Raw genomic sequence first — 24,641 nt, 5'->3', positions numbered from 1 at the left:
TCCATTACCATCTCAGTAGCTGGTTTTCTCTCAAGGAGAGTTTGGAGTTGTGGACTCCGCTTAAAAATCTGTCCTGCAATCAATAATATAGGAGGATAGGGATTGGATTGGTGGGACAGTGAGAGACAAAACTGACCCACTTTGTGTATGAGTGAAAGACTCAGTATAGGTCAACCCTGATGGAGATGTTAAATACCTGCAGTCGGATAGAGTGCTCGTGTTTCCTCTTCATGTCATTGATATACCAGGCCACGCCTGTCATGGTGTCTATAGCTTCTTCAATCACCTCATAACCCTCCTGGCTGGCATCAAAGTGCTTTGCTATTTCCTGCAAGGAACAAAAGATAGAAGTGTAGCTAGGATTGGAACGGAGAAACCCTCTCCGCCGTTCAAACAGATAATGCCAGTCTGTTGATGTTGGTCCAGAGAGGAAAGTCTGATCCAGGGAGCATTTATGGCAGGGTGGAAGCGGACAATGTAAAATAGATTGGTGCCCAGCTTTAACACCTTCCCAGCCCACCCCCCACCCCCCAAGGTCAGGGTAGATGGGAACGGGTCACTAAGACTGGCTGTCCGCCTTCCATATTTAAAAGGCAGAAGTCACACAAATGTGATTTCAAATAAACCCATTGGACTATAACCTGGTGTCGCGTGACTTCTGACTTTATCCACCCCAATCCAACACTGGCACCTCCACATCATCCATATTTTTAAAAATAACTCACGTTAAATTGAGTTTGCTAACAAGACAACTGACCTCAACAATACACAGCTTACACTATAGTATGTTTGGCATTGGGAGTAATGGAGGAATTGGGGAACCTTCTTTCAAGTACTCAAAAGGGTAGGTAGATAGAAATTTGTTACTTGTATTTGTGAAAATACAATAAGATGTGTACAAGTTGCCACAACTAACAGCATTATGTAGTATATAATTTATATATTTTTTAAAAATAGGATAGAGTTCAAACCAATATCATTTTTGTTCATTCCATGGTCTCTTGGTTTCATGAATTGGCCACTGAAGACCGGGGGTGTGTTCAAATGCTGAGAGCCGGGGGCCTGCCTGGAAGTAATAGTGGGATACCCTCATGTGGTGGGGCATCCTCCCAAAAGATCATAGCCCACACTTAGTTTCTTACCCATCTGCTCCCCAATACCCACATGCCAATCATCCCTACCATAAGCCCACCCAATGCACAAACTTCTCTCACATGGGGGATCCATGGGGTCTTCTGCTTGATGCAGTCTCACATCATCCACTCATGGCAGCCCCACTCTGAATCTATATAGTCCACCCATAGTGCACCATGGCCACTTTCTCCAGCCACGGGCTTCTCTTCTAGTGGCAATAGGGAAGGAGAGACCACATCCTACTTGCACTATAAAATTCTACCCTGGACACAGGAATCGAACTGATAACATTCTGACTGAGAGATGATCAACTGCACTACAACTGACACTGCCAAGGGTTACTCTGAACTGTCTTCATGATTTAATCTATTTTAGCCTCAGCATCACTGTGGTAAATGTGTGCTGCACCACCTCCAAAGACAATGTCACTTTCCCTCATCCATCTACATGTCCCTGATCTAGAAATGCAGCTACTGTAATCAGCGGTCTCTGGGAAGCGGCTCCAAAATTGGAGCAGCTTGGAAGCAGCCTAGTGGCTTGTAGCGCTGAACCACTCACACACACCCATTCTTGGGAACATTGGAATCACTGGCAAAGCCACCATTTGCTGACCAACCCGAGATGCGAAGGTGATGGTGAATGCGCTTCTTGAATGATTGCAGGTCTTGTTGCTAATCAGTGGCTTGCTCTGCCCAATACAGAGCGATGTAAGGGATATCCATGATGGGGTGGGACTGGGGTCAAAAATGTCTATCAGGGAAGGAAATCTGCTGTCCGTAAGCAGTCTGATCTGCACCTGACTCCAAGCCATTCAATTGCATCAACAACAGAGAAGCTGAGAAAGAATAAAACTGGATGGACAACATGGCCTCAACCTTGGCCCAGTCAGCCCTGCAAGGTCCTCCTCACTGTCATCTACAGACTTGTGCCAAAATTGGGAGCACAGACCCAAAGACTAATCAAGTAACAGCCTGACCAGGGCATACTCGATAAATCAGGTTTCCTGTCTCATACTGTCAGTATATGTCCCTGGCTATGTCCTGACAAGGCAGACCCATTAAAGCTGATGGCACAGTGGTGTACAGTAGATAGACTGTGCCCCCGGAGTCCTCAACATTGTTTCAAATGCCTCAACTCACATGGCATCAGGTCAAATATGGGCAAGGGACCTGCTGACCACCATCCACCAGCTGGTGAACCAGTTCTCCTCAGTGTCAAGCATCACTTGGAGGAAGGACAGAGGGTACCAAGGCACAGAAACTGTTCTGGATGGAGAATATCACTTTGCATCAGAGATACTAGTCTTCAGCCAACTCAATTCACTCCGTGTCATATCAAGAAACGACTGAAGACCCTGGATCCAGTAAAGACTATAGAACTGCGACAACATTCCAGCTGTAACACTGATACTGTGGGCTCCAGAACTAGTCACACCCCTAGCCAAGCTATTCCAGTACAGCTACAACATGGGCATCTACCAGACTATCTGAAACATTGCGTTATTGCATTTTATTTTGCCTTATTTTTAATTTTGACTTTGGAACGTACACAGCACGTTTTCCATCTCTTTCTGTGAAAGCGTGCCGTCTTTTTATCATTTACAAAGTGATCATTTTCCCTATGTTTGGAACAGGATTTAAGCAACAAAAAAAAACTTGGAAAAATAAACGTAAGGCTTTCATTTAATTGGAACCGATTTTAAAGGTCTGAAGATTCACCCATTTAGAAAAAAAACGAATCAATCTGAAGTCTTTGGAACAACTTGGCACATTTATGAAATAAAGCAGCCAAGTTTCCAGCCAATAATATTAGGAAAAACAAATTGGGCAATTGGAGAAGCTGACTTTCATATTTTCCTTCTTAGAAAACACTGTGCTCAAGAACTTGAGCTCATGCGCTCATCATAATCCACTGATGGGTACGCTTCAAAGCATCATTCGCCATTGCAACTACAGGGGGAGATGGGCGAAAATGCAGCCGTTGTCTACTTCAACAGGGAAGGATGCGTGGACTTTGAATCTTCAGAACAGATTGTGCTCCTAAATTGCGCGTTTCGTCAACGCAATTTAGCTGAAACGCGATTAGTGAATTGGGGAACGATTTTTTAAAAACGCAAACTCCTGTTGGCTATTACGTGATTCCACTCCCGGCACTAGGTATCCTGGTACACTGAGGTCTGGACTTGCGTCCAGATCACATGGTCAGTTGGCTCACGCAGTCCTGAACAGTGCTGTACTCAGTAATTTTCGGTCCTTTTTTTTTTGCAAATCTCGCTGTTTTCCATGAATATGGAAGGACAAAGTTGCAAAAATATAGCTCTGTACTGCGCAGCACTGTAACTCAGCAAGCTCAGAAACCCTTTCAAATTACCTTCCAGGTTTTCAGGGAAAAGAAAACGTTAAATGTATTGTGTTATTTCATTAAAATATCTCATTTTAAGATTTACTTAGACTGTGCTATTGTTTGTTTTAAGCTAACTACTACTTTTGTTACAATTTTTGCTGATATTTTTGGTGGTCCACCCCCTAACCCTATTTTCCCTCAGAGGTCTCATTATTCCTATTGCGGGATTTTCAAGACTGCAACTATTGCATCACAGAGGAACAGACTGTATTTGCGGTGACTGACACGTTTTCCCACATCTGTAAAGCTTAGTGGACAAGGTCGCTCCCACCAGGCAGGGACTTCTTAGCTGCACCAAACATGTCCCGGGACGCCAAGGAAACAAAGGGAAAGGAGGGAGTCACCGCCGGTACCAACACCAGAGACTGCCCATGCCAAGGGAGGGATCACTCAACCTCATACCAGGGCTAGAGCGGGCTGTCAATTGTCTCCACAGCACGGCCACTCCCAGGGACCTGTAACTTCGCTCGGAGTGATATGGAGTCAGCCTGAGCAAGGTGAGTGCGGTGTTCCTGAAGGGATAGAATCATAGAATCCCTCCAACGTGGAAACAGGCCCTCGGCCTAACAAGTCCACACCAACCCACCAAAGAGTATCCCACCCAAGCCCATTCTCCATTACACTACCTTTACCCCTGACTATTGCACCTAATCTACACATCCCTGGACACGGTGGGCAATTTAGCACCTAACCTTTGGACTGAGAGGGGAAATTGGAGCACCTGAAGGAAACCCACGCAGACACAGGGAGAATGTGCAAACTCCACACAGACAGTCGCCAGAGGCTGGAGTCGAACCTGGGTCTCTGGCGCTGTGAGGCAGCAGTGCTAAACACTGAGCCACTGTGCCAGGATGAGGTAGCAGCAAATGAAGCAGACCGTCCCTCCTTCTCTTTCTCTTTTCCACCCCCCTCCCCCGTCTTTGATGGCTCCCCAACTATGAGACAATGCCAAACTGCAGCCTGAAGCTAGTCTTCCTTTTCTGCTGTAGAATAGGAAGTCAAAATATGTAAAACAAATCCTGAGAGGGTTTTCTGGAAAGTAGGTTGCCATTATCGAATCTCTGTCCCCAAGTGTGAATTCAGTGTCAGAACAGCATATCAACATTTTAATAAGGCAGTCATTGTCTGTACAGTGTTATCAATCAATAATAGGGGATTTATATATTGAATTAAGAATATTGCACAATGCTTCTAAAATGGAATTTGAGCTTGCTTTCTTTCATAGTCATGGTGGGGCCACTAATATTCCATGCTGCATATAAATCAGACAATGCTTACACCCAAATGCCAACAATGAGTATTTTTGTTTTGCTAGGATCATTCAGTGATTGCGAGGTGAATTGATTGATGTATCTTGAAAGGGAGAAAATAACATGTATTATTGTGGTGTTGTTGAGGCTGGGAATATGGGGCTCAGAAATGGAAGCACTCGGGCCTATAATTTCTCTCTGTGGCCCCTGCACAAAGAGAGATGGTTGTGGTTCCTGCAGGCCAATCATTTCAATTCAGGACCTCCTCAGAGCAGTGTCTTAGGCCCAACCATCCAGAGCTGCTTCAGCTATTATTCCCCACCATCATAAAGTCAGAAGTGGGATGTTCACTGACGATTGTACAGTGTTGAGCACCATTCACAACTCCTCAGATAGTGAAGTTGTTCATGTTTCAAATGCAACAGGATCTGGACAATATTCAGGTTTGGGCTGATCAGTGGCAAGTGTCATTCATGCCACAGACGTTCCAGACAATGACCATCTCCAACAAACGAGAATCTAATCATTGACATTCAATGGCATTAACTTAGCTGAATCTGGGGTTTCCCATTCATCAGAAACTGAATTGGAATAATTAAATAAATATTGCAGTGACAAAAACAGGTCAGAGACTACAAATTCTGCACCCCAATACCTTTTCACTATTTAGAAGGCACAAGTCAGGAGTGTGATAGAATACTCTCCATTTGCCAGGATGGGTGCAGCTCCAACAATAATCAAGAAACTTGGCACCATCCAGTCCAAATCGGCCTGTATGTTTGGCACCACATCCAATACTTAACATTCACTCCCTCCACTGAAACACAGTGGTGCCATTGTGTACAATCTCAAAGATGCATTGCAGTAATTTGCCTAGGCTTCTCCAATGGCACCTTCCAAAGCCATGACCTCTGCCAGCAGGAAGTTCAAGCCAACAGATACATGGGAACACTGCCACTTCCAAATTATGCACAAATCTGACTTGGAAATATATCACCTTTCTTTCACAGTTTAGAATTGTAGAATTCCCTCTCCAACCATATGTGGGTGCACCTACACACTAAAGACTATCACAGATCGAGAAGGCAGCTCACTACCATCTTTTCCAGGGCAATAATGGATTACAAGTGCTAGCCTTGCCATTGGTGCCCACACTGAAAAAAAGTCTTCTTAGGTTGTCATTTCTAAGAACTCAACAGGCCAGACCCAGTAGCACAGAAAGCTTCCTTCCCAGTGACCCACTTGGGTTTTTATGAGAATCCAGCAACTTTCTGGTCATAGAGGTCGACAGCACTGATAAAGGCCCTTCGGCCCATCAAGTCAAAAATCACTTGACTGTTCCAACCCCAGTCTTATTGAAAGCCAACGTGTGACTTTCACACGGAGAATCTGAACTGCCTTCAGGAAAGGCAGAGTTTCTGGTGCTAGGGGCTGGCAGGGTGTCTGAGCTGGATTGATCCAAGCACTGTTGACATATAGAGAGTGAAGAGCATGGTGCTGGAAAAGCACAGCAGGTCAGGCAACATCCGAGAAGCAGGAGAATCGATGTTTCCTGCGTAAGCTCTTCATCAGGAACGAAGAGCTTCCTGATGAAGGGATTATGCCTGAAATGTCGATTCTCCTGCTCCTTGGATGCTGCCTGACCTGTTGTGCTTTTCCAGCACTACGTTCTCAACTCTGATCTCCAGCATCTGCAATCCTCACTATCTCCTAGTTGAGCCTGTATTGGACAGGATGGAGGAGTTAGCACAGGTATCACCCAACAAAAGACGGGGTATAGCATGGGGAATGATTGGGAAAATCGGTTTAAGAGTGGGATCCTGCGTGGGACCTTCCTCCTTGAGCACTTCCTGAGGATCAAGACAAGATCTTGGTAACATTCAGAAGTAATGAACCCCATGCTTTCAGGGGAGAGAAAGACCCTGCATTTCTCTAGTGCCTTACGCAAGGTCAGGAATTCCTTAAGCACATTACAGCCAATGAACACCTTTGGTGAAATGTAGTCAGTATTTCCACAGCCAATGTGTGATCAGCGGTTTCAGTCTTGTTTGAGGAGGGAGAAAGGCACTGGGAAAACCTCTCTGCCCCTATTCAAAAATAGTTCAATGGAGTTGCTTTGCACCCAGATCATTTTGACATCAGCATCTCGGTTGGTGCAGCCCTCCCTCGGTATTATACTTGGCGTATCAGTCTCAATTACGTGCTCAAATTCTGAGTGGGCCTGAAATCATAATCTCTAATTCAGAGGCAGTGAGACACACAGCTTGAGAAAAGGAAACACCGTTTATACTCGAGTAATAGTCGATCTCATGTAAAACGTCGACCCCTTATTTTTGGCCAAATACCCCGGAATTTTCCATGCATCTCGTGTAAAATTCAACCCTACATCTTCACAGATAATAGATCAACATTTATGAGTCAGTGTGCCAGCCGTCATGTCCCACTCCAGCTGTCCAGTCTGCTGGTTGTTCAGTTCCACTCCTGGTCTTCCAGTCTGTTGGCTGTTGTGTTACACTCTGGAGTTTTCATTTTTTAAACTTATTCGTTTAGAGATCAATTGGGTTTCTGCTAATGATAGGTATGAATTTTGATTGGCATGAATTTAAGCCCCTCAAAAGTAGTATCCATGTAATAATCAATTCCATAAATTTAACCTTAAATTTTGACTATTACTCAAGTATATACAGTAAATTGAACAATATGGTCTTATCCCAATATCAATCTGAAATAGATACACAAAGCAGAACCATTGTCTAGCATTGCCCTTATGTAGGTGTACAGAGTTTCTGGACTGCTGTCCACCGTAATTTGGAGTTTGAGCCCTTGCTCCTGCGTTCGCCCAGCCACTACGGTCATACCTGCAGCAGCAGATGGTACTTGAGGATCCGCTGAACTGGCTTCAGCAGGTAAGAGCCCAGTGGGAGATTGCGCTTTAGAGTGGACTGACGCTCCCTGAAGAACTTGGCCAGGATCTTGTTCCTCATGCACTCGGTCAGCGCTGCCACAGAGCTGCGGAGAGGAAAGAGGAAGAGATGCTTTAATAGAGAAACAAGAAATTGGCACAAACACTGTTGAGGATAGCAGCTAAAAGATATAAGGGCTGGTGATGCAGGAAGATGGAATTTAATAGTGCAAAGAATTGAGGAGGTCATTTGACTATCAAACTAGTGCCAGTATTGTTACACAGCCCCAGTGTGCAAATTACTGAAATAGATAAACAAGGTGATCATTTGGACAGAAAATTACTTACTTGGGGTAGTTGGTGCAGTATTGGGTGTAGATATCAAAATCCTGACTCTGCAACAGAGAACAATCTATGAATTGTATGGCCGGTGAACTGTAGGAAATCCAAACCAGTGACCCCTCCTGTCATCCCTACTTACCTAACTCCTGTTAGCTTATGGTCAAAATAGGAGCATAATGATTTATACAATGATACTGGCTCAAACAGGTTTGCACCAGGCAATGTGCTCATGTGTAAGGAACACTCATAGCAGACTCCAATTCAGCTCTTATCTAACATCCAAGTGTGGTTCTGGAGCCTTGGCTCTTGTCCATTACAACGGAGTACCGTAAGGCAGAATTCTTACAACAAGTGGGATTCGGTGCATGATGAATATGAGGTATGGAACATACAAACTAAAAGTCACTGGACAGAAAAAGGTTGAATTCTCCATCAAGCCTGCCCACTTCATGATGTCCGGAGGGTCATGACCAAATGTTTCCATACCCCAGAAGCCAGGCAATCCCTCACAAGACATGAAAAGCAGAATGAAACCTTTGGGCCAATAATGAGGGAAAACCTGACATGATAAATGTAGCAGGTGAGAGGCGAATATGGTTCCTAATGCTGTTTATCACTGGAGTTTGCCTCACTGCTGTGGACCAAATAACAGAATTATTGCCATAGATGGCAACCCCTTGACCATCACAATGGCCGAAAATGAACTGAATGGACTTTGAGAGGTTTTTCGTTCATCACTCTATGTTCTTGAATCAGGACTTCCCAAAGTGAGGGGTTGGGATCCCAAGTTGGGTCATAAGCTTCAATTTTAGAGTTGCCAGCACAGAGGCAGCAATAGCTGCTGTGCAACTCAAACCCATCTCCTTTCAGCTCACCCTTTACTCCCCTCCACTCCGCTTCCTGCTCTCACAGAGGGTTCATGAAAATTTCCAAAATGGGGTCACAGTCAAAAAGGAATTTGAAAAACCCTGTCCTAAATATTGATGGTTCTGCTTCTTTTTGCCACTAAGTAACTTGGTTACAACCCAATGACTGAGATATGATTGATTGTTCCCACTGTTGTAGTCCTGTAAGATCTTTCCAAGTACCAGCAGACTGTTTAAAGAGAAAACTATGTCAAAGCTTGGTCCATAATGTGATAAATGATGTTTTTACCCACTTGGGATTTGGTTACAGGTTTGTACGTCATATATCAAGGTCAGGAAAGTAGGTGACTACCTATGTTCATTGTGTTACCATGGGATCTGACTGTGTCATTGTGTTTATCTGATTGTGTTACCCTGTTGTTTAGCTTAGCCTGTGTAATCAAACTTGTCTGCAACTCTCACATTGAATCAAACCCAGATCCATTCTCAATTCATTTTGCTCATCAAGTTGAGCAAAATATGTGCCAGAAACACATCTACCTAGCTATGTACTAGTTAACATTTCTGATGGTGATTCCAGTACTTACTCGCCTTTGGATGGAACAGTGTGCAAGTCACTTTACTCTGTATTTAAACCCTTGATGTACCTGGTCAGGAAGTGTTCTTTCAGACAGTGAGGTCACTGCTTTAGCGGTCTTGACACGGTCTCCACCCCCTCACCATCTTATTTTTCTATTTGTGGAATGATGTGCAATATTTTATTATATCCATGATAATATATAAATGCAATTTGTAGTTTCATGGCACAAACCTGTTCATCCTTGATAAGGATAGGTTTATGTGTCAACAAGTTTCCCATTTATACAGCTCGGATTCTTTTACAGTGTCCACTTTTTAAAATTGTAGTCCCTGTTCCCATTCAGGGCAGTGAACATGGAAAATTGGAAGGAGTGGAGAGGAAACCTGAACCCTGAGGTTCTTGTCAAGCTATAAGGATGATACCTACTGCATCTCAAGACTTTCTCCACCAAGACAAGTATGGTCCAGGTCAGAGAAGGACAGTCTTGATCAGGCTGTGCATGCTCCTCAGAGAACTATCTTCAAACCAGCCCAGAATACAGGTGTTGAAGCCCATTGGCCCCACTGCACACACCTCCTGGCTGTCCATACTTAGAGTGTAACAATAACGTCAAATAAAACAGCACAGAGGCTTCTAAACCAAACAGAGCACCACTTGAGGGAGATCATCTCCCTCATGAGTCTTGGGCCCTCACCACAGCCTGCAGTAGACAACGGTCAGGATTCTGACAATGAGTTAAAAAGTGTGCCTCACCTTGTCCACAAAGCATCTGGCAATGGCCACAGGGTCATGGTGACAGCTATCAAGGTCTTGCAGCAGGTCACTGTGAAGAGTGTGTGTGGAGAAAAGAGGACAGGACAGAGAGGGAGAGAGGTAGGAGGACAGAGAAAAAGTGGGAGAATGGGTAGGGAGACAGATTAGAGGGAGCAGGCGATGGAGAGAGTGAGCAGAGAACAGAATGCATTTAGATAAACAGACAGACAAGAGGAAGTAGATATTGAAGAGGATGAGAAACAGAAGGAGGGAAGAGGGAGAGAAAAAACAAACAAACATTAGGCCACCAAACATCAAAATAAATGACCACGTCCTGGATAATTCAAACAATGGGTTTGCATACATTTGCCTGCAAAGGAAATGGGAAACGTGATGTTATCTACACAAAAATATTTACAGCTTGCAAGCCAAACTATTTGCATCCCTTTCAGCTGACAACAGGGATGCTTGACTTGGTTTTGATACATAAATAAAACAGGGGAGCCAAGTTCACAATATTCCAACTTTATTTCAAGTGAAGTTGCTATCACCAATTTACATCACCCCCCAACAGTCAAAATGTCCAACACTGCGCAGTGACTGTCCATTCCACTATGCAACATCGCACTTTGACTATCCCTTTTGGAGAAGGGAGAGATGGAAGAGGAAGACAAACATCTGGCAATGAGCCCTTCAAAATATTTTCACAAAATCATTCCAAACACCTAGGCTACGTCCATATGAAATGATAGTTTCCAATCTTGGTGAAAAGAGAACGGCAGTTTCACAGGGAGGCAGATTGAGAAAAATGCAGAGGCTTGCTGGAACAGCAGAGACCATCAGGACATGGAGAGGCAAGGCCAAGGACAGAACTAAATGAGACGGTGAGAATTTACAATTTGAGACTTTGTGGGTGTAAAGGTCCATCAGCCACTGGTTCCAAAGCCTCCAGTGGTTGCTCCGATGGACAACTCCAATCTGTTCCTCACATTCCCACAAAAGTGAACATGGAAGGCCAGAGGCATCACTGACATCAGCTCTTCTTCTTTCACCAGTTACAGCACACACAGTGACAAAGGCCAAAGGAATGAGGATGGTGCAGATGCTGAGACTGCAGAGAGCTCCACTCGACATGCACAGAATGAGAGAGACAGAAAGAGAAAGAGAAAGATTCAAGATGGTCATGTGCAGCCAGACACAGATGGACACACATGCAGATGCACAGTGCTGAAAGGAGAGAGGGAAAACATTAGATGAGGAAAGTTCCAGGATCATGTACACAACTCACCTCCAGAAGGGGAGTAATCCTGTACGAAGGCAAAAATTAATATACAGCAATGAGATTGCGAGACAAACAACAGAGCCAACAATGTATCACAGTTAATTTGAAATTGCCCAGAACACAGTGGAAATATTGATACTAAAATGTGCGCCAGTTACCACAGCAAGGTTCACATCAAGATGCTTCATCCACCATTGGGGGCAGGGTGTTGGGAGGGGAGGGAGGGAAGGGAAGGGTGAGTGGAATAACGAGGGGCTGGTGCCATAGGGCCAGTGTCTAAGAATCTAAACAGTGATTCAGCCAGCATCAGACTAACCAAGTATGTCAAAATCCAACAGTGATCTACCCAGGGGCCCGGGGTCTCGCACCGATCTACCCAGGGGCTTGGAATCTAGTGTCGATCTACCTAGGGGCTCGGGATCTAACAGTGATCCACCCAGTGACTCCGGATCTAACAGTGATCCACCAACAGGTGATTCTATATAAACAGCTGACCGGCAGTCATTGCTGGATAAAACTTATTTCACAGCGACAGAAACCAGATGAGGCCTCTGCTGCTCATTCTGATCAAACTGTGGCGATATATGTAAACGGCTTGTCTGCAAATGCAAATTAGGTTGGAATTAGGCAGTAGCTGAGTCACGCAGGTACAAATACAAAAGCCTTGGCAAGCCTGAATCACAGAAACAAACATCTCCCATCTGTGGTTTGCTTCTCCAAGTCAGTTGGTAGTTGAATTAGCCACCCAAGAGTTCACCGTGGTGACCCTGTTACAACAAAAACCCATCAGAAAAGCAATACATCAACATTCTCGTGTTTACAATGATCGGAAGCAAGAGCGGGAGAAACTTCACATGGTACTCCACATTTGTGACATTCTGCTTCTCAACTAATCTAAAAACAACACCTACTGTGCTCACTCATACAGGTAAAGACCCCACAAACACTAGAACAAGGGTATATACTCTGCAGGCTGCGTGCATTGCTTATATATCTGAGAAAGCACAGGGATCAATGGCATTTAACATTACAGGAAGCCATTTGGCCCATCATGCCTGTACTAGCTTTTTCAAAGACCTATCCAATAGGGTCTCACTCCACTGATCTTTGCCCAGAGTCCTGCAAATGTGTCCCTTTTACAATTCCCTTTCCAAAGGCACCACTGAAACTGCTAACTTTAATTAGGTCAGTGAAATCCTAAATGAGACAAACAGCTCGTAAAGAGTTATAGAGAGGAATTTATTAAGGGAAAAGCAAGGTGAAAGTAAAATGAGGACACTTTTTTTTTAAAAAAGCAAAAGCAACTGGTGATGAGAACGAAAATAAAATGACAAATGCAAAGTGAAGCCAGATTCCCTCCCTGTACCTGTTAAACTCGTAGATGTCCTCAATGTTTCCAAACAGGGCACAGACATGTTCAGGACGGATAGGCAGGTCCAGAGCATCAATGATATAACCAAGATAGTCCTGGTGAGGGAGAAGAGGAGACACAGGTTAGATATGCCACCTGTGGACGAAGGTCAATTTTGGTAGCTTCTGTCTTCATTCACAAATTCCATTCCTGCATCACCAACTACATCCTAATCCCTGCCTGACCACTTTCAGGGGCTCAGTCTGACTGCTTGCTGTTGCGTGTGAGTGAACAGCAACATCTGTATTGAACATCACTATATACAAAGGATGGTAAGAGAGGACATCTCACTTGGAGCCCTACTGAACCATGCTCCATGTTCATGTGATCTGACCTCAATATGATGCAGGTCCTTCGAACATGCTCGGTGACTAAACTTATGAGTAAAGGTGTACTTCCCTAGCCTGTACACTTGCAACCGCAGAGTCTTACTTTACCTTGAGCTGAGTTTCCAATCTTACATCCTCTCCAAGACTGTCACCTTACACCTCCATAAGATCACCATTCTCTTGCCACTCTCTTGTGCAAGAAAGCACAACATCATCTCAACTTCCTCAGGAGGCTAAGGAAATTCAACATGTCCATAAAGACTCTTCAATAGTTTGTTTAGATGCACCATAGAAAGCATCCTATCCAGATACGTCACGGCTTGGTATGGCAACTGCTCTGCCCAGGACTGCGAGAAATACAGACGGTTGTGAACACTGTCCAGTCTATCACGCAAGCCAACCTTCCATCCACTGACTCCATCTCTACTTCCTGCTGCCTCAGGAGGGCAGCCATCATCACCAAAGACCCCTCCCAGCCTGGTTATAATCTCTTCCAACCTCTTCTGTCAGACTGAAATCTTAAACACATGTACCAACAGCTTCAAGGACAGCTTCTCCCCCACCGTTGTTAGACTCCTGGATGGACCTCTCAAATTTTACATTTGATGCAGATTTTGCTCTGTGTGCGCCTACTCTGAAGCAGTAACATTGTATTCTTCACCCGGTCTATTGCCCTAATGCAGTTCACCTGACAAAGGAGCAGTGCTCTGAAAGCTCGTGATTTCAGATAAACCTGTTGTTCTATAACCTGGTGTTGTGCGCCTTGTTATGATCTGCCTGTGCTGCACGCAAACCCATGCTTTTCACTGTACCCAGGTACATGTGACAATAATAACAACTCAACGGCAGCTGAAACCCTTTGGCCTTCGTTGCTGATGCAATACACTTACGTTCCTGCAACATTGCATATATTTGTGACCACACAGCAGACTGGGAAGTACTACATGGTCTTACTCTATGTGAACTACCAGCTGTGCACAACTACCCAAAAAATAAAAGGTGGTACCGGGCATTTAAAAAATATTGACTGCACTTAACGATATTTGAAAGGTGACATTACTCCAGATGCTTTTATTCAAATGATTTCCTGGTTAGCCATTTGATTTGCTTCCTGTAACCTAACTCACAGCAAGACCGTTTTGCAATTCTCCACGTTTTTACATCTGGTGAAGAGGAAATGACAAAAAGAAATGTAAAAAAAAACCCTGACGTTCCTTAGATTTTTCTCCAGGTTTGCACACAGCAGTGTCCTGGAGGATGATCTCCAATTCGCCAGACCTGGAGGATTGGCAACCTGAGCAAATTTCTGGGATTCCTGTGTCTGTCCAATTCTGGCCTCTCACACATTACTCAGATTCTAGCTTCCAAACTGACAGCCATACCCTTTAGCTGCCAGGCCCTCAGCTCAACAGTTTTCTCTTTAGCCCAGTCTTCCCCTTCAAAGCACTCCTTAAAAGTTACGCCATCAGCCATCTGGTCGTCCACTTCAGCACTGACCTTTCAAGTGCACTGTGGGCCACTTTTCTCTCCTTGCACTGAAAGATGATACCTCTAAGTGCAAGTGCTTGTTGTTATACCTCCACGATATAACAGACTTTCATTGGAAGCACCTTGTTTACTCACTCTCATTCTTGCAGCCAATGAAAAGCCCAGAAGGTGTTCAATCGGAGGGTGTATCCCACCTTGTATGCCACTTTGCCAAGAAAGAAAGAAAACAGGTTTGCATTCAAGTACTTTTAAACAACCTTTTTAAACACACATCTGTGGCAGGTGGGACTTGAACCTAGAACTTCAGGCCCCAAAGATTGCAACGTTACCACAAGATGCTCCGAGATTTGAATTTATAATAACAAATCACATTCACGTAGCACCTTTCAAAACTTCAGCGCCTCCCAAACGTTCTAAAACCAATGAAGCATATTTAAAGCACAGACAACGCTGTTACAGAGGAAATATGGGCTGCCAATTTGTACACAGCAAGCTCTCACAAACAGCAATGGAATAAATAGAGAGTGTTACAAATATCAGGTTTGAGTATTGACCAGGACATTGAGAAGAGTTGCCCTGCTCATCTTTCAATTGCGACTGTGGAAGCTTCCACATCCATCCGAGAGGGTCATAGAGATTAAAATTGTTTAACATCTCATCTATAAGACAGCACCCAAGAGACGGGAGTGATGCTGTTGAGTCAAAGCTGACATCAATGTTAATCCTGATTCTTTATTGCAATTGCTGTCACACTGTACTTGATTGAAGACTCAGCCTAGGAGTGTCATGATTGAGAAATGTGAGTGAACAGTACTGGCGCTCAAGTGCCTCTTCAGGGTCTAACGTATTAAGCAGTGGATCCACAGACACTGGCTGAGGGGCAGCAAGTGGTTTCCCCATTGATGCAAAGTGCTCAACAACTTTCCAGGAAGATATTCCATCACAAGAGCAGCCTGCCTTTAGCCCCTCTAAAGCATTCAGACTTCAAAAACAGCCAGGGACCTCAGTACCAGCACCTTAGAGCTCATGCACATGACACCATAGATAGTGGTGCTGCCAAGTGGTTTAGCGTTGTCACCAAGAGGTATGGAGAGCTGGTGAATTCAACATAACTGCCCTTGATTCCAGGTTTTCAGGCTGATAAAGTGCAAGGAGTTGATTGGACAGGACTGGCTTGGCCCATGCACAATGTTTAGTCAGTGTTGACTTCTTTAAGTGCAAAGGAAACCGTGTCAGCTCTTGTCATTAGCTCCGAATGACCCAGGCTCTTGAACGGAAAAAACACACACACAGCCCAGGTGCCAAGTAAACGGAGTGAGATATGGGATGGTGCTCACATCCCACCCTCTGAAGGCGACACACATAAGACAGACAGGTCAACACTCTCAACTGATAGAGCAGGGCTGCCTGGGGCTGTTTCCAACCACGCCTGCCTTGTACATACGCGTACACACACACACACACACACACAAAGAAATGATTCTCATGTCCCTCCTTTCACGACTGCAGGACATCCTAAAGTACCTGTCACCAGCCTAGGCTAAAAATCGCAGATGTTATTTGCACACAGCAAGAGCCCACAACCATCAATGAGATAATGGAAACAACAAATTTTGGGCATCACGCAGGTCACTCAGCACCCATGAAGAGAGAGCAAGCTAATGTTTCAAGTCTAGATGGCTCTTCATCTGCTCCTACATCAATGAGATGATGATCAATTTCTAATATATAGCAACCAGGTCTTCAAAGAGAATTCTGCTCCTGTCCTCCTGTGCCTCCCACAGTTTATTGTTTTGTCTGACAGTGCAGCACTCCCTCAGTCCTATATCAGAGAGTTCCCCTGGATTACACCGTCAAGTCTGTGCACTGGGGCAGCTGAGCATGTGAACATCAGACTCCGAGGCCAAGTACTGACAGCTGAAATGTGGAGAAGAGACCCTTATCGGGCTTCATTGAGCTGTTTCCACATTGCTCCATCTCCTTTGGTCTAGAATCATGAGTTTGGGTTTTCAGAGGACTTGCAATGTCATAGGCCACACCTCATGCTTGCCATGGTGTGTCTACTCCATTAACATTTCCACATAACACTAGTCTCTTACACAACAGACAGCAATCACCATTCTTTTCACTACATGGTCTCACAAACAGCAACACATTTACTCGCTCCATTCTCAGACACCATTGGAACACCTACTTTGGCTGCCCCGGGATGGTGAAACCGATCAGGCAGATGCAAGGGTTCTAGTAACAGGGAGAGTAACAGATGAGTTTAACTGTGCTGTGTTGAACAGAGGAGCACACCTACATTGTGTGGAGTTAATTGGTTACAATGTCACTGCATTGTTACATTATAGAAGGCCATTCAGCCCATTGTATCTGCACCCATTCTATGGCCTCGTGCCAATCCTGTACCTTTTCCACATATCCCGGCACAGCATTTCTTTTGATATAATCATCCATGCTCTCATGAATGACTTAACTGAACCTGCCTCTATGTTTCCAGCAGTAGATAACATACCATAATGACTCATTGGGAGAAAAAGCTTTCACTCATGTGGCTTTTCCTTCATTTGCTTTGGAGCTGTGCCTTCTCATTCTTTTATTTTTAAAACTTGTAATCTCTTTAAAAGATTCTTTAAATAAGGACCAAAGGTAAGGGAATTTACGACGAACACAATGCTGGAGAAACTCAGCAGGTCTGACAGCATCTGTGGAGAGTCATAGAGCCATCCAGCAAAGTTCCAGTCCAGCTCATTCATGCCGACAGAGTTTCCCAAACTAAATTAGTCCCACTTGCCTGTGTTTGGCTCATATCCTTCTAGTAGTGTACCTGTCCAAATATATCTTTTAAACTTCCTCTGGCAGTTCATTCTAGATAAGAACCACCCTGTGTGGGTAAGTTGCTCCAAGGTTCCTAATAAATCTTTCTCCTCTCACCTTAAAAATATGCCCCCTAGTTTTGAATTCCCCTACCCTCGGGAAAAGACCTTTGCTCCTCATGATTTTATAAACCTCTGACCGGTTGGATCGAAGGGTCTGTTTCCATGCTGTACATCTCTATGACAATAAAAGGTCACCCTTCAACCTCCTACGCTCCAGTGAAAATAGTCCAAGCCTCTCCTTATAACTGAAACCCTCCATTCCCAGCAACATCCTGGTAAACTCTTCATGAACCCTCTCCAATGTAATGGATCCTTCCTATAGCAGTGCAATCCGAACTGTACACAGTACTCCAAAAGTAGCCTCAGCAACATCCTGAACAATCTCAACATGTCATTCCAACTCCTGTACTCAGTGGTCTGAGCAATGGAGGCAAGTGTGCTAAACATCTTAACCACCCTGCCTACCTGTGACACAAATTTTCAAGAACTATTCACCTGAACTCCTCGGTCTCTCTGTTCGCCAACAGTACCAGAGGCCTACCATGAAAGGGTGACACTTTGGCTCAGTGGTTAGCACTACTGCCTAACAGTACCAGTTGATTCCAACCTCGGATGACTGCGTGGAGTTTGCACATTCTCCCAGTGCCTGCGTGGGTTTTCTCTGGGCGCTCCGGTTTCCTCCCACAATCCAATGATGTGCAGGTCTGGTGAATTGGCCGTGCTAAATTGCCCATAGTGTTAGGTGCCTTTGTCAGGGGTAAAAAAAAAAGTAGGGGAATGGTAAGTTACTCTTCGGAGGGTCGATGTGGACTTGTTGGGCCTAATGGGCTGTTTCCACACTGGAGGGAATCTAATCTAATCTCTAACTGTGTAAGTACTGGTTCGATAAAGTGTGGAGCTGGAAAAAGCAGAGCAGGTCAAATAGCAGAGGAACAAGAGAGTCAACGTTTCAGGTCGGAACCTTTCATCAGGATTAGAGTTACAACATTTAAAAGACATTTGGACAGGGACATGAATAGGAAAGGTTTAGAGGGATATGAGCCAAACACAGGTCAGTGGGACTGGTTTAGTTTGGGAAACCTGGGCGGCATGGGTGAGTTGGATCAAAGAGTCTGAGTTTCTGTGCTGGATGACTCTCTGACTGTCCCACAGATGTGCCAGACCTGCTGAGTTTCTCCAATCCTGATGAAAGATTCTGATCTGAAACAGACTTCTCAGCTCCTCAGATGCTGCTTGACTTGTTATACTTTTCCAGCTCCACACCTTATCAACTCTGACTTTCCAGCATCAGCAGTCCTCACTATCTCCAAGTCACTGTTTGTTTTTACCAAAACGCAATACCTCACATTGATCCAAATTAAACCACATCTTCCACTGCTCAGCCCACTGGATCAAGATCCCTTTGAAATCTTAGATAACCTTCTTCCCTGCCGACTATCATCAGCAATTTTCCTGTTATCCATAAAACTTACTAACCATGCTTCTGATAATCTCAGCTCAAGCATTTTTATAAATGACAAACAACAGTGGACCCAGCACTAATTCCTATGGAACACCACTGGTCACAGGCCTCTAGTCTGAAAAGCAACCCTCCACCACCACCCTCTGTCTCCTAACGTCAAGCGAATTTTGTATCCAACTGGCATGCTCCCCCTGAATTCCATGTGAGCTAACTTTACTAACCAGTCTACCATCTTGTCAAAGTCTTTACTGAAGTCCACGTAGACAACATCTACCACTCTGCCTTCATCTATCAGTTTGGTTACATCCTTAATAAAAAAAACTCCATCAAGTTTGAGAGATGCAATTTCCCACGCACAAAGCCTCTTCCAAGGTTGGTGTGGGCTTGACAGGTTGAACGGCCTGCTTCCACACTGTAGGGATTCTATGATCCCCTCTCCCCAGATGCTGCCAGACCTTTGAGTTTCTCCAGCATTCTCTGCATTGGTTTCAGATTTCCAGCACTATTGAGTTGTTATTAAGGGAATTTGAATTCTGGTCTGGGCAAGCCACCTTCTCAGCACACACGTAACGTCAAGTAAAATACACTTACCCTTGTTGTTGAGCAAGCTGTTCATGAAAAAGGCTCAAATCAAATTGGACATGGAACAGAATTGCTTTTGGGTAGTCAGTAAACTTATACAATCCGGACATTATAGTATTTCTTTAGAGACTTAATGTCTCTAATCAAACTACTGGGTTGTTTGACAGGAAACAAGAGTTTAAAGGACAAAAGTCTAATTATCTTATAATCGGATTGGCTGCATCCCCATCCATCTTTACACAGGTTAGCAATCCTAACAAAAGGCACAGGAGTAAGGTACAATGAGTACTCTAAACTTACAGAAGAGATCAGCACTGATTACAATGTAAAGGGGCTGGTAGCTCAGTTGGCTGGATGACTGGTTTGCGATGCAGAATGATGCCAACCGTGTGGGTTCGATTAGATTAGATTCCCTACAGTTTGGAAACTGGCCCTTCGGCTGAACAGGTCCATAATGACCCTCTGAAGAGTAACCCACCCAGACCCGTTTCCCTCCAACTAATGCACCTAACACTAAGGGCAATTTAGCATGGCCAATTCACCTGACCTGCACATCTTTGGACCGTGGGAGGAAACCCACGCAGACACTGGGAGAACGTGCAAACTCCACGCAGACAGTTGTCCGAGGCAGTGATCGAACCTGGGTACCTGGCGCTGTGAGGCAGCAGTGCTAACCACTGTGCCACCTCCAATTCCTGCTCCAGCTGAGGTTTACCATGAAGGACTCTCCTTCTCAACCTCTCCCTTCACCTAAGGCATGGTGACCCTCAGGTTAAACCACCTAAAGCCACAGACGATCCTCAGGGATTGTGGCGACTTTATCTTATAAGTAAGTAAAATGGGAAGACATCATCATAGTATGTCTCCAAATCTCAAGAGACTTTGTCAAAGTTGGAGCAATGGATTGAAGACCTGAGACAAGGTAAAAAATCATTTTAACCATGCACTTTGTAGAAATGGGGGCAATTAAATACATGTTAAATAATATATAGTAAAGAACAACAGAATCGCTGAAAAAAAGATAGATCATCAAAGCTTTTCATCCTGCACTCATAAGGACAATTTGCAAGAAATACCAACGGGTAATCAATCTTTATAGTGTATAAGCTTTGTCTATCACTTGCTGCTTATGCTATTCATATGTAAGTAGCCTTGTTTGGTGGCTTCACCAGGCTGACATCTCATTTTTAGGCCTGCCTAGTGCTGTACCTGGCATGTCCTCATGCACTCTCCATTGAACCAGAGTTGATCCACTAGCTTGGTGGTAATGGTCGAGTGGGGGATATGCCGGGCCACAAGGTTACATATTATGCTGGAGTACAATGCTGCTACTGTTGTTAGACCATAAGACGTAGGAGTGGACGTAAGGCCATTCAGCCCATCAAGTCCACTCCGCCATTCAATCATGGCTGATGGACATTTCAATGCCACTTACCTGCACTCACCCCGTATCCTTTAATTCCTTGCGAGATTAAGAATTATCAATATACAGCGCCTCATGAATGTCCAGTCTTGAGTTGCTCAATCTGTTTGAAGTCTGTCCCATTTAGCATGGTGATAGTGCCACACAACATGATGGAGGGCATTCTTAATGTGAAGGCAGGACTTCAACCCCACAAGGATTGTGCGATAGTCACTCTTACTAATACTATCATGGATAGATACAGCTGCAGCCGGCAGATCAAGTACGGTCAAGTACGTTTTTCCCCTCTTGTTGGTTGCCGCAGCTATATCTTTTAAAGCCCAACCAGCTGCCAAGCCATTCTTGGTAATGGACATTGAACTCCCCCACCCAGAGTACACTCTGCGGTAACTCCAAGTGTTGTTTGACATGGAGGAGTACTGATTTATCAGTGAAGGGAGGGTGGTTGCATGGTCATCAGAAGAAGGGTTCAGGGTCCACGTTTAACCTGAAGCTATGGGATGGGATCTGGTGTCAATGTTGACAACTCTCAGGGCAACTCCTTCCCAACTGTATACCACTGTGTCACATCTCTACTGGGTCTGTCCTGCCGGGGAGACAGGAAATATCCAGGGATGGTGATGCTGGTGTCTGGGACATTGTCCATAAGGAATGATTCCATGAGTATAACGGGCCAATGTTTTTAACCAGACAGCTCTCCCAAGTTTGGCACTAGATGTTACTGCACTTTGTGCCACTGTCACTTCTGGTGCTTAAGTCGATATCAAGTGGTGTGTCCGGTTTCACTTCTTGGAGACTTCGCAACAATCGACCAACTGAGTGGCTTGCTGGGTCAATTCAGAGTCAGAGTCAGAGCCAGAGCCATGGGTCTGCATTTACATGTAGGCCAGACCAGGTAAGGATGGCAGATTTCCTTCCCAGAAGGACATTAGTGAACCAGATAGATTTTTCCAACAATCGACAATAGCTTCACGGTCATCAGAAGATTCTTAATTCCAGATTTTTAAAAACAAATTGAATTCAGGTTCCATTGTCTGCCAGAGAGGAATTCAAACCCAAGTCCTCCAGTCATTAGCTGAATTTCTGGATGAATGGTCTCGTGATAATAACACTAGGCTATCACTTCCAAATTAATTAGAATCATACAGCATGGAAACAGATCCTTCGGTCCAACCAGTCCACGTCGAACATAATCCCAAACCAACCTAGTCCCACCTGCCTGCTCCTGGCCCATATCCCTCCAAATCTTTGCTATCCATTCCTGATGAAGGGCTTATGTCCAAAACGTCTATTCCCCTCCTCCTCGGATGCTGCCTGACCTGCTGTGCTTTTCCAGTACCACACTCTCCACTCTGATCTCCAGCATCTGCAGTCCTCACTTTCTCCTACTCATGTCTATTGTCAAGCTTTATTTAAAATTTTAAACTTTGACAAGTTGTCTTTGGTTGGTAAAGGCATGATCTTGGGAAATACAGCAGAGAATGCCTTTTTGGTGGAGTTCAAACCAGGTGCAGTATGCTCACATGATCCTTTTACCTGCAAAGAACAGGGCCCTGTGCATTGATATATGTAGCTTTCAGCATATGCATATGTGCCACACTACAAACCTGACTGACAATCTCCATTGGTTGCAGTTCAATTCTTCACATATTTAGAATTACTGAGCAAATATTGTCCCCGTGTGAAACTACATCAAATGCTGGAAACTGCACTGAGTTTTGCAAATCTGAGCTGACTGGTAACAGCCAGTACCCAGCCTGCTGCAAAAAGCTGAAAGGATATGTTACTTTACAGATTCTGTCCACCTTTGGAATACACAGTGTAAATATTTAGCATCACACTGGCACTGAAATTCATATAACACATTTCTTATCAAAGGTGATAGGATGAAAGTCTTCTTTGGTTTGACTGCTGAACCCAGTTGTGACGAGTACCACTTACATTGCTGCATGGTAGCAACATGAACTCCATGTGTCACTCAAATCTTTGAGATATCTTATGCTTTCCATTACGGAGGTAGTCTGGGCTCTTTTCAGGCATGTATGTGATGTCTTTAGGTCAGTATATGAGTTTGCACGATATTCAGTAAGTAGTGCAGCAGTATAACAGGTTCTCCGCTGCACTGGTATTCTTTCAAAATGTCCTGATGAGTACAAGACAAAAAGCTTCAACACAACATCTCTTTTCAGCAATATTCAAGCTCTGCACGACCAAACCACAATGGGAGAAAGAGTAACAGTGGTTAAGGTAATGGAGAAATGAATACGAGTGGACTGGGAGCACTGGCCAAATTGCTAACTGACAATGGGGTAATTTGCCCATGATTAATTTAAGGATATGGGAGAAAACATAAATGTTGTGCTAACAAATACAATAAGAGTGTGGAATAAATCACATAGTTATAGATAGGCTGCTTCATGTAATCCTAGATGACCAACCTATTTATAAACCAACTTTTACTGTGGCATGGATCACCTATATGAATAACTCACTGCATTTAGTTGGGGGGCAATAGTTTGTATCAACTGTCTTTTGGGAAAATCCATGAATTCCTTCAGTAATGAGTGATCATCCCTAGCTTGAGAAGGGATTACCATTAGCTCCACTTTTTCTGAGCACTGCATGCAGGGAGAAAGGCCACACATTAAGTTTCAGAGAGAAGTCTGAGAGTCTAACAAAAAGCAGAAATAACTTTTAATCTGGAAACATGGTATGTTACAAAAGAAAAGGGCAGACATAGTGGAAAGGTCGAGGTAAGGTCGTCGATAGTAATGAGAAGACAATCATTTTACAGTGGGGCAATCAAATTATTGGTGTGCAGAACAATTGGGAAGTTTGCTTGGACCTTTAAACAGATAGTGGATTCAGATTAGATCCAATACTAGTTATGACATATTGAAACGGAGCACTCTGATTAAACATGGCGTCGTTGACAGAGCCTTGAGAGTAAATGAAACGTTCAAAAGAACTAGCTTCAAATAAACTGCAGACTCAAATTTCAAGACTTGGGTGACCCAGGAAATATAAAGCTAACCCTGTTTAGACATGTCAACGTTCCAGATGGTTATTCACATCCAGAGTGCTTATCACAACATTGGAGTTGAAGAACCCCAAAGATTATCTGGCATGCCATAAAAATAAAAGGGGTTGTTAAAAATACAATGGCTTCTAGAATATTGGTATCAATAGAACTTGTCGATACAGGGCTATATTCATCCAATAGCTTCAGTGAAATCCAAGGAAAGCTTGCCATAGAATGTTACCGTTATTTTCTCTTTGGAACAATGTACATTTGACATGGGATGTTGCTAAAACTGAAGGTTGAGGATTGACCTTATTAGCATGAAGGAACTGTTGGAAAAGAAAACAGATTTCCAAAATAAAAAGTGGGTTCATGCAAGTCATCAGCTATCAGGCTGATTCACTGAGAAAAGGTGATTACTCCAATAAAACATTGGAGATCCTCAAAGAGGGACACCTGGTGATAGGAGGAGTTATAACATGAAAATAAATCAATTCTTGTTTGGGTCACTTATGGTTAACCATGTTATA

At 44.1% G+C, this 24,641-nt stretch overlaps 2 protein-coding genes across 16 annotated transcripts in view; one reads left to right on the top strand and one right to left on the bottom strand.

Moving 5' to 3' along the window:
• The window catches only part of srp14 (signal recognition particle 14), a 62,078-nt gene extending 59,030 nt beyond the window's left edge, over positions 1 to 3,048 (top strand). The window contains exon 5 of the mRNA XM_043698178.1: positions 2,999 to 3,048. Within this exon, the coding sequence (XP_043554113.1) occupies positions 2,999 to 3,022 (24 nt within the window). The 3' untranslated portion in view covers positions 3,023 to 3,048. The remainder of the gene's footprint in view (positions 1 to 2,998) is intronic.
• LOC122553810 (pleckstrin homology domain-containing family G member 3) overlaps positions 1 to 24,641 on the bottom strand; it is a 195,418-nt gene that overhangs the window by 35,862 nt on the left and 134,915 nt on the right. For 14 of the 15 annotated variants that reach the window (XM_043698173.1, XM_043698160.1, XM_043698161.1 and 11 more), the window contains 5 exons: positions 12,879 to 12,979; positions 10,231 to 10,300; positions 8,038 to 8,084; positions 7,646 to 7,796; positions 197 to 328 (listed from right to left, as the gene is read on the bottom strand). In XM_043698173.1, the coding sequence (XP_043554108.1) occupies positions 197 to 328; positions 7,646 to 7,796; positions 8,038 to 8,084; positions 10,231 to 10,300; positions 12,879 to 12,979 (501 nt within the window). Of the gene's footprint in view, positions 1 to 196; positions 329 to 7,645; positions 7,797 to 8,037; positions 8,085 to 10,230; positions 10,301 to 11,518; positions 11,538 to 12,878; positions 12,980 to 24,641 lie in introns of all 15 variants that reach the window. The other variant, XM_043698175.1, reaches the window with a different exon arrangement.

Source organism: Chiloscyllium plagiosum, chromosome 10, assembly GCF_004010195.1.
Source record: "Chiloscyllium plagiosum isolate BGI_BamShark_2017 chromosome 10, ASM401019v2, whole genome shotgun sequence".
In the NCBI taxonomy this organism is placed as follows: Eukaryota; Metazoa; Chordata; class Chondrichthyes; order Orectolobiformes; family Hemiscylliidae; genus Chiloscyllium; species Chiloscyllium plagiosum.
This window is presented reverse-complemented; position numbering and strand designations above follow the sequence as displayed.